Below are 16,316 nucleotides of genomic sequence, written 5' to 3' on the forward strand. Positions count from 1 at the left end.
ACCAAATCTACATATTTTATTTCAGTACATAACACACATATAACACTGTCTTCACACAAAACATTAATAATGCCTCTGCTCAATTATAAAATTTACATGATAAAATTTATCCAATATAGAAACAACATTTAAAGCTATTTTGCATATTCTTTCATCATGGAAATATATTATCTAAGACACATTTCAATCCCAAATGTAGCATTCTGATTGACTTATCTGTAGCTTGGTGAAACAAAGTTAATTAATTTAAAAACACTTGAGATGTCTATGTCTCACCAAGCATTTCTTCCATATTAGGTATTTTTTTGTCATACAATGATGGTCTCAGTTACAAGAAAATTTTTTACACAAGGAAGAAGAAAGAAAAATAGATGTACAAAGAATTATCATTTAAATAACTCATTTTTAACAATGAATCTAGTTTAATCGGCAGTTTTACAATTAAGATGTTTGAACTATGTGTACAGCAAGAATAGAGGTTCAAATATAGCTTGCTTTAGTGATTAGGGGTTTTCTTTCACAGATACATTAGTGACCTGACAAAAGTATCAATGCAAATTTGTATTTGAGCATTAGAACTGAATTTTTATAAGCTGTTAGAATGCATGACCAGGTAATATTTTTGAAACTTATTCAGGTAATATTTTTGTTTGTAGTGAAATAGTCAAATGTATTTAAGATTGATGTGTCTGTATCCACAAATCCAGACTGACCAAATTTCGTATGTTTAATTTCAACCAAACGATTTTCATTAATCATATCAATAGCACTTTGTAACTATTGCTACAAATCTTCAGAATTCTGATCCCAGTTAACTATCTGAATTTTGATTTGAAATGCCACTGAGTGAAACATGTTTAATTAAAAGGAAGGTCAGCGTTGGTCGTAATATTGATGTTTTATTAATAGCAGAATCGATTTTTGATCACATAGTGATCATCTTCAGTGCTGTACACATTAAACTCAAACAGTGGTATCAAGTTATCAATAACCAAAACTGAAAAGCGATATTGTGATCGCTTCTCAGTTTTGGTTATTGATAACTTGATACCAGTGTCTGAGTTTAATGTGTACAGCACCGAAGATGATCACTATGTGATCGAAAATCAATTCTGCTATTAATTAAGCATCAATATTATCACCAACGCTGACCTTTCTTTTAATTTAACATACATGGTCATTGCGCACACAGCACTCCATGGAGTTGCCAATCAATGAAACATGTTTATTCTCTCTATGTAAGTAGTGCTCCTTAACTACATTGAGGTAACTGCAGACAATTTGTGCGTGATTCAGAAAAATCCACAGTTTGAAATGATAAGTTCCTCATGTTCACAGCAAGACAAACAGGAAACTGTCAACTTTCGGTTGCTAGATATATGCTAATCCCATAGTCAAGACGTTCTGTAAACTGCAGAAGTGTTAATTTGAGACTATTTCAATGAAAAATACATGACTGATTCATATATGATAGTAATTTTCGTGCAACTTTAAATAGTCATCAGTTCTGAAAAATCTTAATTGTGAACTGTCAAGATTCATTGTGAAAAGAGGTTTGCTTAAAAATATTTTGTACAATAAAAATAATCTCATAACTGAGCACTCACCTCAGTTTTCAGGAATAAAAGTTTAGTGATCATAGACACATGAAACTTTGTTTTTAAATTAATTAACAGTTTGTATGACAGCATGAGACAAATTACTATTATGTCACATACTAAAAGATTTTTTAAAAATTTTAATCAGGTAACAAATACACAGGGTGTGACACACACTGCAGAGTAATGGTTGACAGCTTCTTTAAGTAGTTGTGGCATTAGGTTTAATGCCATCATTTCGGACAACTGTCACATACACAGGCCTGTACAGGACAACTGTTTCACGAGCTTCATGTGCATTGCTGCCATCATAGACCTGCCCCAGCAGGAACTCTGGGCCAATATACAGACCACCCTCAACATGTTCACATGCGACTTCTGCAACAATACAACATAAATCTCACATTACAAAATGAATCTCATGTTCACATTTAGAACTGCACTGACTCTCACACATTTTCCTCAGTGGCCTTATTACTTCAGTTTACTTGTTGGTTTAATTATGTTTGAGACATTTCATAGTTACAGCCTAATTATGGTATCATGAGTGACTTCTACCTGTAGTTCCCAGTAACTGACAGTAAATATAAAGGTCCCTTACATGATTTTTTAACCCCTTACTTTTATAAATATATATTCAGATTTTGCTGCAATCACTTCCCCTCTGTTATGTTGTCAAGTTATTTTTGTCATTAGTGAGTTCATGAATTTTTTAGAAACTGTTTTGTTATAGTCAGAAACGTATTTATCTATATTACTGACTTTTACACCCATTAACTGTAGAGTATTCTTAACACCCACATATTCCACAACAAAAGTGAAAGTTTTAAAATTGTTTAAGGATGTCAGAATGATTGTAATGGAATTCACTTAGATTCATGATGAATAGAATGAAGCAAAAAACTGATTTGTTCTACAGAAATCCCTGACTTTCTTGTGCATACCATATTCAGTTAATCTTTGTGATTTAATTGCTGAACTTCACTGTCATCAAGTCTTTCATGTAATGCTCAAACAGTAAAGTCAAAATTGATGAATGTGTCATAATAACTACTGGTTGACTGATTCTCTGAAGGATGAAACAGAAGCTGTAAGATTAGAAGAGTAATGAATCATAGACAAAGAAGAATAAGTGGTGGCAACAAACAGCATGATTTGTATTATACATTCATACACATTTAGATCAGGTAGCACTGACATAAAAATTTGAGATAAATAAGTTATTTACAGGAGTATATAATTGTTTAATATAGATGAAAAATATAAATAGTAAGCTATGAGAAACAGCTGATCTTGATTGTAAATTGGGTTATGTAGAAGAGACTAAAAAGGAAGTCCCAAGAAAAGATTCATTACGATTGCCATCTATATTCATTCTCATAGTTATAATATTTCAACATTACTACATAACTATTGAGATATCCACATTAGATAATTTAACACAATACATTATGCTGAATATCCAAACTATGTAGCCCCTGTAATATCCATTTGAGTGTCATGTGCAGCTGAGAAAATTGTGGCTGACTTTAATTTTTACTGGCAGCATTCGTATTCAAGACTGCAAAGAAGCTTATCCAGGACAGTAAAATCCACTATTTACTTCCATAATGATGATGTCTCGAAAATTACTATTCTTGGAAAATATATTTTGAGGCAGTCTTTCAGTCTCATAATTCCAGTTCAACAACAGACTTAGCTGCCATGATCTGGTGGTGCCAGTGATGGTCTTAGATGTGCTAACCACCTATCAAAGACAGCTACCTATGTCAGTGATCAAAATTTTGTGTAGAAAAACTGAATCATCCACATGAAATAGAAACCCAGGAACACAAACTCTGTTATAATCAATAGACTGATTTTTAGGATGCAAGACGTAGGGCAATATATCACCACCCGACACCTACACAATTATACAGGTTGAATTATTAGCATGGTACTGTACATGTGACAAAGACCTTACAGCTTGAGAACAGAAAAGGGCATAGCTTTTGAACCAAAACAGCTTACATGATTCACTTTCTCCATATTTATGAATATGAATACAATACAACCACTGACAGTACAGGCTGCAGTACCACATTATTTTAAGGTAAGGATGTCTAGTAGGCTATTTTGTATGTCTCTGAATGCCGTAAATTCTGATCACTTCAGCATAGCAAATTGGGCTGAACATTGCATCAGCATGTGATGTAGCCTTTTATCAGCAACACCTGTTCACTGTTGGAGTAACTTTTACTCATGATGAAATAGATAATAACCATGAATCACACAGCAGTGGTTCAACAAATTCCACTTGCCATTGCTTAGAGAGGGGGTTATTCTGCGTCAAATCAACAAGTGCTACAACCTCACCCTCTTTGACTTATTTGATATTAAGTGTGCTTGTAGTATTCATAAACAGTAACATACAACAATTTTTTCTATTTTTTTTTTTTGTCAAAATGTTTCTGAGTAGGACTGATGGGTACTAGAAAAAATGAAAAGACAAGAAAAAAGACTTGTGCAACAACACTGATTTGTTCACAACTTGTGTTCTAATTAAGATAGAACAGTGAAACTGAGTTTGTTTGAAAGCTCTTTTCAGGGGCTTTTATATGATATAAAACATAATTGGTTAAAAATATACACACATTTTTTTATAAAAATATCATTATTGAATTGACTGAATTTTGATAAATTTTCTTTAAAATTCACAAAAAAAAAAAAATTATGCAAAAGATACTATTTTTCTCTATGTATTCTGAAAGCTTCAACTTGGAATGAGCATGGGATCACCAATAAATGTAATTTTACGTTTATCACTATCGTGTTCAATGTCATTCAGATTGTGAATTGTTATTTTTATTTTGCTACCTGTGACACATTTGAGAATCATAGTTGGATTTATCACTTAGACTACTAAATTGTACTTTTCATACAAATAACTGGGTTTTAAAGCTTAGTACAAGCTAAATCAATAACTCAAAATTTATAAATTGACCTAAATTCTAAAATATCTTAATAAAATGGAAAAAACTTATTTTAAAGACTAAATGCAAGGTGACTGGTTGCTGTGACTATCTGCCATCTGTTTAGTATTTTGTCATTGGATTCTAGTCAGCCAGCTGTTATCAGTTGTTTTTGAAAGAGCCCTGTACATTTTCTTTTGGTGTGTATATAGCCTACAAAGTGAAATAATGCGATTAATTCTGAAATGTTGTATTTCAAAATTAGTTTAAAGGTACTTTTGTACAATTCTCACAAGAGTGTATAAGTTTATATGTCTACACCCAGTTAAACTTCCAACTGTTAACATAACATTACATTCCAGGACATGAATAATGAAGAAGTAATGTTGTGTATTCCAAAATACAGAAAACTGATGCAGTGAAGTTTGAAAACATTTCATAAAAATTATACTGTACATGACATAAAATACCTAAAATACCAACTTTGTGAGCTCAGTCACTCCTTTAATGAAAAGGACCATAACAACCATAAGAAAAACTTGTGTCCTGCTGCCGAGTGGATGAAGGTAGAAAACCATTGTTCTTATAAGAGTTGATGGATCTCAGAATAAGATGTATGCAGAAATGATAATGTTCAATAAACTGAGTTGCTAGAAGTGTCATGCATTAGACTGATATGATACCTCTCAGTAAGGAGTCAAACTAAACTTTGTCCATCTCTGGTATTCAGTTGTTTTGATTTTTTTGAAGGTTTTCAACTTGTTGTGTTTGTTAATTCAACACTGATAAGGAGAATATTGTTTTTGTCTTCCATTTATTGTAAGATATCTTATTTTGATGTCAACATTTAGTTGTACAATAAGACATAGTTGATGACAAGTAGACCTAATATTTAAAATAAATTAATTTTTATGGCGTTTAACGCACCATCTTAAACACAAAATTACTCTCCATAGCAATCCCATGCTCATTCCAAGTTGAAATTTTCAGAATACATAGAGGGAAACAGCATCTTCCACACAGAGTTTTTTAGAATCATAAAATGCATTGTTTCAGCATTCAGTTTATCCAATAATCATATTTTTATAATATTTTAGCTAACTATATCTTATATCATATGAAAGCTCTTTGAAAGAGGTTTCTAATAAACTCAGTTTCTTCATTCTGTCTTAATTAGAACACAAGTTGTGAATAAATCAAAATTTTTCCACAAGCCATTTTTAAAAAAATTTTAAAAACTTTTTAGCCCCCATTACTCAGGAACCTTTCACCACAAAAATGTGAAAAACATTGCTTTATGTTCCTCACTATGAAAACTACATGCATTCTTAATTTCAAACAAATCCAGAATGCCCAGATCAAAAATCACACTTTCATTTGTTGATTTGAAAAGGAATGACACTATATTTTCATCAGTTCTCTAAATTCTGATTCTTAAAATCAGTTAACTGTGGCCATTTTCTTACTGTAAAATGCCCAAAAATGTAAAAGTGTGTCAGAAAATAAACTCCTGTTGATATTATAGGTTTTTCCTATGGCAGTAAGACTTGCACAACCTGACTGTGAAGTGCTGCATTAGCTACATTTAGCATTACATCAATGATGAACCAGCAATCTTAGTCATTCTCATCATCCACTAAGATCAATGGATCTTAGTTCATTATGTTTCCATGCATAAGAATGGCAGGTAAGAAGAATATTGAGTAGATACAAAGGATGGACTGGTTACTAGCACTTTGAGTATTATTATACTCATCGAACACTGTCAGTCCATTTTGAAGAGATCTGAGAAATGCACAAGGTTTGATAGTCACTTTCATGGTTTAAGATTTTAGAAGTTATCACATCTGTGACTAAATAAACACATCAGTAGGTCAGTAATGAGGCTGTGGTCCTTCAACACACAACAATACCACAACTCTTAATTAATACCATGACAAATTGTATGCATGTTTACTTCAAATCGGTTGCCTCAAATTACTACCTCCTAAGAGAACTTTGAATCAGGCTTCAAGTTTTATGTGCAAGAAGAAAGAAAACAAAAATATATTTTGAGAGGACATTCTCATACATATCTTAGAATGAGCTGCTTTTTTTTCCAGAATAGAGGCATGATCTAGGTACTCAAAGAAATGGCCAGAAAAATATTTTTGATGCAATAAAACGTGGAAGTATAATTTAGTGCATGTTTATCCAGAGTTGAGTGTATATTGAAATGATTCATCATGATTTTCTGCAATGAGCCTAAAGTATAAGATCAGATGGGAATAGTGCTGAATTTATCAGCTGAACATTCAACTTCTCCTCTTGCTTCCAGTAATGCTCAACATCCATACAGTGCATCGTACTTCACACAAAGGACAGTAAAACTTCTCAGAAAATGCTGAGTAGAAACCTCCACATCCTGGTTTATGGCACTTAAATTTATTGACTGTAGTCTCTTGTACCATCATGATCATTTGTCAACCACAGAGATGTTACTTATTGTAGTTCTGCTATATGAATTGCTACTCGGCTTCATACAAATTAAATAAAACTGACACAAATAACAGGAATTCAAAGTAAAATAAAGCAATTGGCATGCAAGCAGAATATAGTGTCATGACTGTAGGAATTCAAAACAGTAAGCTGTGCAAACTAGCAGCAGTGACTCAGCTTACATTCTCTGTCCATAATAGAAAAGAGATGTTTGAGACCAGGACAGCAGTTGGTACAATAACAGTGAAAGAAGACACAGATAAGGAGTGTCACTAATAAATTGGAGGCATATTTTAATGTTGCAGGCCTTGCCAGCCTGTTAAATGACAGTATTGTCCCGACTAGTTTGATCTGTGGATGTATACCTGTATCGGTAATTATAGTCTTTGCTTATGCAGAACAAGTTTCCTTGGCATGTTTGATAAAGTGATATTTTTTAATGTGAGCAAATGGAAATGTATTATTTATTTTTATTATCATTTATATAATTACTTACACTTTAAACTAGGAAAATATCTGTGTTGCATGAGGAAGGTTTTGGAGTGCTTCTTAATTTACAATATGCGTCCACATTTGTAAACATAATGAACAATGCAATTGACAAATGAAAGCAGAGTTCCTGTTTAGAAACCTACTGAGGCAACCTGTCCTACATATTATAGTGCAAATTATGGCATAATATTCTTGTTAAACTACTCTAAATTGCAACTGAACTGAAATTTATGCAAATGTCGTGATACTGTTTGTGAAAATACAACACAGTGTTGAACAAGAAACTAGTACTCGGTAAGTAATGTAGTGTGACAAGCTCCAAAAGTGCTGCAAGGCTGCCCATAATGTAAATAAAAATCTTCCTCATTATACATCCAGTATCAAGATGATATGTTTTTATTTAAATAGTTTGCTATTTTTCCAACCGAAGTTCCCCAACATCTAACTGTGTGTTTTTGGCTGTGTTTTATGTTTGCCACAAATAAACGAAAGTAAATATTTTTAAGCATGACCATTCCTTTTATAATTTTGAAGCCTTTATGACTACAGATTTACAACCTGGAGAATTCTATGGGGAAGTTACAGAAAAACATTTTGGCAGCTGGATAATTCAGCTTTTGGTGAATAGTAACTAGAACATCATTCTTGAGATAAGTTTATTAATTTACATTACCCACTGTATGAACCTCAGACATACCAAAGTTGAACTGACTGCAAAAGCTAGAAACACCACATCCTAAGGGCTACTCTGTTTCAGTCAAATGTCTCCCTGTTCTAGGTGTTTTTGCCAGTCTTCAACTTACTTTTCATCTCCTAAGTTTGTTCCAGAGATAAGCAGAGAGAATTCACAACTTGGAAACTCTTAGTTACTCATCTGATTTTATTTGTTTTTTACTTAGTCCCATTAAATTTCATTATACACAGCTTGTACTGTAATGTAGTACTAGTCAAAATCAATTAACAAGATCCATAAATCGTTCTGAGTGCTGACACAGGAATAAGCTCTCTATGAAATCCAAAATCAGAAAATACATATAATCTGAAAGATTAGAAAGACTGTGTGCATTTTGATTGAGAATCTGCTGTTAATCTGAAAATCTACAACATGCTAAAAAAGAAACAAATAAACAGCATGGAGCTAGGGCAACTGAAACCAAAGCTGCACAAATTATTAGTGGAGAAATGTTATTACTCCATAGAAGAATTTATGAATGATGATGTGGAAGTCTGAGCAAGGAAACATCACCTGTAAATTAAGCTTGGCAGTTTTGTGTCAGATAAATGATTGTAAAAATACGTTCACTACGTAAATGCTGTTGTAATATATTACTTTGTAATACATGTAAACTGGAATGTTGATGTATTGTTTTTGTAATACTGTATATACAAACTGTAATCGTAATGTAAATGTGATGTTGACGAGTCCCCAGTACATCAGATCTGTGATTTGACTTTGTATGTTATTGGATGATAAAAATTCTGATTCTGATGCAGAGAGCCATTTTTTCAATCATTCGGACCAATAAGTATCTGGTTCTAACATCATTTCTGCAATTAAATCAATTCTATGCAAAAAAACTGACATAAATTTCCAAGGAAAATGCACAGTGAAAACAATCCAAAAATAGGACTTAATGAAGAAGTGGACCATTTTCCACTAATTTCATATCATTAAAACCTCAAATTTGCATTACGATATGATTGAATCACTGAATTGCCTTTCCATAATGAAATATCTCTCTCTGGAAAAAAATCATAACCATACTTGCAAAGCTTAAACCATCAAATCGGATCTCTGCTTTTCGCTCTGTAAATTGCTGATATACCACCACAGTTAAAATTTTCCAGAACTCTACAAAGGATCTCTTTAAACTATGCAGCATTGGCACCTGTTGGAGGAAAGATAGATAGTAGTGTGACCATAATCTATATTTTATTCTGGAATGACATATCTCACAAAACAGTGAAGTATGAGCAAAGTCAACCTTTTAACACATTAATAATTTATGCATGCCTGGGTCCTGAATACAAATTTTCTGCAATTCACTGCCAGAAGAGAGAGAAGTGGGTGGACAAATTTAAGTCTTACATTAATATATTTGACATATTTGAATTGCTCACCTTTTACAGTAAAGCTAATAAATAACTAATCTCCAAGTTCAAGCCACACTCTTTATCATAAAGATTTAATCTAATTTACTGTCCATGGCAGAGTGAGAACTCTTTTCTGGAACTAATCATAACCTAATAAATGTAATTCCTCCAAAGTGTATGGCTGTATCACATGGATAAAAAAGTCATGTAAAGGTAAACTTAAGTGACTATTGATAACCACTGGAGTTAAATCAATTTTGTAGCATCAACAACTGCATTTAATAAATTAAGTGGTATAGATAACATTCCACTTAATAGTAGTGCTGTAGATCTGTAGTGCTGGCATAATGTAGTCAGCAACGACCCTGTAGCCACACAGGCCTTTGCTATCCAATGAGTTGTTACCTTTACTCTTTAAATCCATTAAATTTCACCAGGGCTTTCCATTACTATATACATAACTGCATGAAACTTAAAAATCCAATAACTCAATTCATCCATAATATAGATAGGATTAATTTATCTGCACAGGAAAACAAATATTTAAGTGAAACTTCCTGACAGATTAAAACTGTGCGCCGGACCGAGACTCGAACTCGGGACCTTTGCCTTTCACGGGCATTGCTCTACTGACTGAGCTACCCAAGCATGACTCACACCCCATCCTCCTCACAGCTTTAATTCTGCCAGTCCCTTGTCTCCAATGTTTAAGTATTTATTAGAACACAGATGTTCAATGAAAATACTTAAAAAATTGCAGAGCTATAATTATTATTAAATGTAATATAGAGAAATACTCTTCCATATACATTTCGTGTTAACTGGTGTTTTCAGTCCATGTTACTGTATGTGATATAGTGGTCCATAAGGTGGTAGAGAAAGTAGATGCCTGATAAGAACAACTGTCAAAAGTATGTGTATAGCAGTTTTTAATTCTTGATAACTAATTTTGAAATGTGCTTTCAAGGAAGCTGGACAGAACAAATTTCTGTACAGTCACTAAATCTAGTATCTGAATCACAAGCATTAAAAATTATCTACTGAAAGACTCAACATTCAAATGAAAACATGAAGACATCCTTCATTTTTGTTGAAACTTACAAGCTAACAGCATAATAAGAGTTCGGAAATAAATAAAAATATATAATTCAAATTGTAAAAACTGAAACAGAACTGTTGTAGATAATTTTGTAAATCCAACTAAAATTTAAACTGGAACTTCACAAGTAATGAAAAATGGGCAAGTTTCATACTCATCTGTGGCATTTGGGCAGTACTAGTGAATGAAAATTAAGCACTAAAAGTGATTAAAACGCAAAAATTCAAAATGTAACTAGATATAGATGATTTACCATTGTCACTCATAGGATACAATGAATCAATCAAGATCATTCAGTTACATAATCAAGAGGTTATGTGAAGGAGCAATGAAAATATGATAAGAGGGACAGTTGAAAACAATAGGAATATCAAGAAAACAAAACAGATACTTCTGTTGGTCAAATACCGCATTTCATCAGTTAACACAGCAAACAGCAGAGGAACAAACAACATAGAGAAAATATTACCAATATACCAACATTTCTTTATAGATTTTATAGCTCAAGATATGAATCAGAATCATAGGTACTTGGTAACAAAAATAGTGACATCCCAGAAGTAATGCTAGCTGAGGTGTGTAAAGCCATCCATGATATAAAGGAATGCAGCGTGCACAGAAATAATGGTGTTTCAATAATTTTGCAGGCAAAGTAATAAAAGAAGAACAAGCAAAATTATTTAAAATCCATCAATTACCCCGAATTGAAACACATCTTAATTGTTACCAACCATAGAGGAAAAAGTGTTGAGTTTTAATCAAGCAAAAACCAAACTAGCTTAATAAATAGATGAAGCTCAATGAATCATTAGCAAATCATAAATAAAGTTAGAGCATCTTCTCATCTTGCTTAACATACATTGCACTACCTTGTGAGGCAGAATCTGAACCTGTTCCAGATTGAATTAATGCAGTGGATTGATAACCATTTTTTCTGAGGCTAGTTTCCTTTTTTTAAGCTGATTATTGATGTACTGTTGGCTAGCTAAGCCTATCATAGCTTCACCTGAGCCCTGTTAGCTGCCACTTTTTAGAGTTCCTACAGGGCCTTCACAGTAACCATATTGGTCCCGGGTTACTCGAAGTCCCCATCGTACTTCATCCCTGTAGGCCGTGCCTTACTTTGCAGCATTGCAAATGGTGGGAAAACAGGACTAGATGGTGAGGTGTATGTTCCAAACAGACTCAGCCCAGTGCTTGAAACTAATTAAGATGATGATGTTTATCATTATTAATAACCATCAGTCAGCTACATCAGATAGCCCAGATGTGATTAACAGGAGGTTTCTCAGACTCTTTTAGGCAAATGGCTGGTCCCCAAGCTTGGACTCAGAAAATATAAATACAAACAGTTAAAATTTTGTTGTACATGGAGCAAAGTTTACATGACTCACAGACAGATAATTCACAACCCTTCTCTCCCTTAGGTAACTGTTTACTGGGGGCAACAAGAGGGGAACCAACCAATGAAGCAAAAATGAAATAAATTCACCAAGTCATGGAAAACAGCAGACCCTGTACAATGTAATAAACATTTGGAAAGATAGATCAGAATAGTGAGAAATATTGACCTGAAAGAGGAATAAAAGAAGGACATTCCATACCATCAAATTTATTCTCAGCAGCAATTTAATACAACAGAGGAGTATAAACTGTTGGAACATATATGCAATACCTTCACTTTGCTAATGATATTGTACTCAGAATCAGAATCATGTTTTTACTGTCCTATAACATACAGAGTTAAATCACAAGATTTAATGTACAGGGGACTCATCAGTACTGCAATTACAATTTATGTGTATTACAGAAACAATAATTATTAATTTATAATCTAATCTATTAATTTATAATCTGTGTGTAGCCTATCAACAGTCTGAAAGAACAGATACCATTGGTGACAATTCAACTCTCTTAGGATGAAATGATAATTAAATCAAGACCTTAAGCTGTCAACAGGCATTGATATACATCAACGGGGACAGTTGAAAATGTCCAAAAGAACAGATACCATCTTCATACAGTTAAGACTAACCGGCCATTGACCTTCTTCTTCTGTTCTGGATGCACACGCATTGCCCGAAGTCTTATGGGAGTCGGAAAGATTGTCTGCCATGAGTAATGAGTGTAATGGGCAGGGGCACTGTGAATGTAGTATGTGGACATTAAGTTGGGGGTGTGGGTCTCATGGCGAGCATGCAATGGATAAATCCCTGTAGTTGCTCTATCCTCTGTGCCCTCGGTGGCTCAGATGGATAGAGCATCTGCCATGTAAGCAGGAGATCCCGAGTTAGAGTCCCAGTCAGGGCACACATTTTCAACTGTCCCCATTGATGTATATCAATTCCTGTTGACAGCTCAAGGTCTTGATTTAATTATTATTTGATTCTTTGAGAGCTGCATGGTCACTATCTTCATATAGTTAAGGCTAATTGGCCACTGACCTTCTCCTTGTGTCCTGGATGCACATGCATACGGGACTCGGTAAGATTGTCTGCCGCGAGTAATGAGTGTAATGGGCAGGGGCACTACGAATGTAGCGTGAAGGCATTAAGGTGGGAATGTAGATCTCACGTAGTCGAACTCTCCTCTGTGCCCTCGGTGGCTCAGATAGATAGAGCATGTACCATGTAAGCAGGAGATCCCAGGTTCGAGCGGTCAGGGCACACATTTTCAAGTGTCCCCATTGATGTATATCAACACCTGTTGATAGCTTAAGGTCTTGAGTTAATTATAATTTCATTCTAAGAGAGCTGCATGGTAACCAATGGTATCTGTTATTTCAGACATGTCTGAAACAACAGATACCATTTTCATATATTTCTAACAACTGATTTTTGTGATTTTATATTATAGTCATTTTGGTTGTGCCTCCCCAAAAAATAATGCCGTACCTTATAACTGATTCAAAGTAGCTGTGGTAAACTACTTTTCTTGTCTCCATGCTTGTTGAATATGACAGATATCCATTGCAAATATCAGGCTGTTTAATTTACTTGCTAAATACTTTATGTGTGAAGACTAGGATAGATTTTGATCCAAATTATGCCTAAAAATTTAAAACAGTTTGTTTCTTTCAGTTCTTGGTTTCTATGACTAATGTGGAATTCTTTTAACTGAGAGTTCTTAGTTTTAAACTGTAGAAATTGTGTTTTCCCAGTATTCAGTTTTAGCCCATACTGTCTAATAGTTTTGTAACAGTTGAAGGAATTTGTTCACGGTCATTGTTTTCAACAAGGACAGAAGTAATATCAGTGACTAAAACAGAGTGTGAATTTGTGTTCAGGTGTAGATTATTTATATAAAGTAAAAACAAAATTGGACCCATAATTGAGCCTTGTGGAATGTCTTGTGAAATAAGCATCCATTCAGAGAAGGAATTTCCCTGACTTGATGATATAACTACCCTTTGTTTTCTATTCATGAGGTATGACCTAAACCACTCTAAAACACAACCCCCAATTCCATACCTTTCCATTTTATACAGAAGCAAGTGATTGTTTACACAATGAAATGCTTTTGTGAGGTTACACAGTACTCCTGCAACTTTCCTCGACTTGTTTAAGGTGGAACTGATTTTTTTCACAACTTCATTAATGGCCTCTATTGTTCTCTTTCGTTTTTGAAAGCCATATTGATTATCTGAAATTATGTTTGATTCCTCCATAATTTTTTTATTTTGTGTTACACCTCTTCTTCATATATTTCTGAAAAAATTGGGAGAATAGAAATTGGGTGTCAGTTCCTCATATCTTTGCTTGAGCCTTTTTCAAACAAAGATTTTACATCCGCATGCTTTAGGACATCTGGAAAGTGGCCTTACTCGAGTGATTTATTAATTATTGAGCAAAGAAGGTGAGCTATTATCCTGGCAGCTGCTTTAACTTCTTTGGTAGATATGCCATGCCATACAGCAGGATTTTTGTTTTTTAGCTGTAAAATAGTCTTTTTCTACATCTTTAACTGTGATTTTCTCAAAATTGTTAAAGTATTCTTCTGCCTAAGCATGTACATTTACATCTGATTTAGATATGTTTATAAAAAAAGTGTTGAATGACTGAAATCTGAGCCAGGTTTGTTACAATTTCACTCCCCACCTTAATTATGGAAATATCTTTGCTGTCAATTCTAATTCCCAGTTCTGATTTTATGATGGACCATAATACCTTTGATTTGTTTCCATGAGCCGAGATGTATTTAGTATTAACCATTTATTTTGCTGCTTACACTACCCTTTTAAATATGCTTTTATACTGTTTAACATAGTTAATGAAAAGCAGTGATCTGATTTAGCTTATTTGACACTTTTGTCTGGCACCCTCTAAGTGGAAGTATTTCATTAAAGACATGTAAAAATTTTTCAAAAAAATGTGTTAAAATGTACTGAGATTGGAATCTCATCTTGGACTTCCCACTCCACCTCTTCTAGTTTAGAGCAGAACAATTTTAAGTTTTCTACAGTAAAATGTCTTTTGCTTTAAGTTTTTCTAGTACTTTGCTCATTTGTATTAGTCATTTCAATAAACAAAGCAGAATGGTCAGAAAGTCCTAAATCTACACATAGCTTCCTCAAATTTATAATTTGTTAGAATTTTACTGATACAGGTTTCTGTATTGTCATTTTTTCTTGTGAATTCCATGAACTTTGCCTTGAACCCAAATTTTTGGATTAGATCCATCAATCATTTTTTTGGCACTTTATTTTTACAAGTTCATCTTGATGTGATCAAGACGGACTTGTAAAAATAAAGTGCTTTTTCTTTTTGTCATTACTGACTTTCTGTAAAAGACCCATTAACGTTCATAAAAATAATTTTGTTACTGCTACACCTGGAATTCTGTATTCTGACGCAATGACAGTATTTTGCTTTTCTAATTCAACTGAGTAGCTTTCAAATACACTTTCTTCATTTAGAATACTGAAATCATCTTTCACTTTGTATTCCAAAGAGGTGTGTACAAGTATGCATGAGCCTCCATGGGTACTATTTGTTCTACAGAAACTTGATGCTACACTGAAATTGTTTAGCATATTTAAAATTGTGACACAATTTTTTGTAAGCCAATGTTCATTTAAAAAAATAGTTTCAATACTTCTGCGTTCTGAGAGTAGAATCTGCAGTTTGTCAATTTTATTCACTCTGCCATTATGATTGGTTGTACCTAATACATTTATGTTAAAGTGCATTAAGAAAGTGCTGGTACTTCTCTATAATGTCTCAAAATTAGCATTCTTTGTAAGATTTCCACACTGACTCTTTTCTGGTTTCTTATTTATACTAGAGTGTATATGTACAGTTAAAATTTGGTTCTACTTAACGTGGTGGTTTCCTCCTCCTTGTGCCTGATGTTAAAAAATCTTTCAGGTGGGATGGAGGCACTATTTTTGGCCTGCCTGTTTCACTACACAGTTCACTTGCAGCTGTTTCCTCTTATTCTGTTGGTAGGGATACTTTATCTTCTGGTTCTGGTCCAGATGTCACTGTTGATACTGCTGTTGTTCCTATGGTTTGGGACACTTCACTGCACTTTGTCTGATTATGATTTGTACTTTGTGAAACTATTTGGATTGACTGGGGTAAAGGAATGACCAATGAGCTAGAT

The 16,316-nt window shown here is 33.6% G+C and overlaps 1 protein-coding gene across 3 annotated transcripts in view; it reads right to left on the bottom strand.

Moving 5' to 3' along the window:
• Positions 1-1,024: 1,024 nt before the first annotated feature.
• LOC124555498 (arrestin domain-containing protein 2-like) overlaps positions 1,025-16,316 on the bottom strand; it is a 237,641-nt gene continuing 222,349 nt past the window's right edge. For all 3 annotated transcript variants that reach the window (XM_047129425.1, XM_047129423.1, XM_047129424.1), the window contains one exon: positions 1,025-1,976. In XM_047129425.1, the coding sequence (XP_046985381.1) occupies positions 1,848-1,976 (129 nt within the window). In that variant the 3' untranslated portion in view covers positions 1,025-1,847. The remainder of the gene's footprint in view (positions 1,977-16,316) is intronic.

The sequence above is a fragment of the Schistocerca americana genome, chromosome X (assembly GCF_021461395.2).
Source record: "Schistocerca americana isolate TAMUIC-IGC-003095 chromosome X, iqSchAmer2.1, whole genome shotgun sequence".
Lineage (NCBI taxonomy): Eukaryota > Metazoa > Arthropoda > Insecta > Orthoptera > Acrididae > Schistocerca > Schistocerca americana.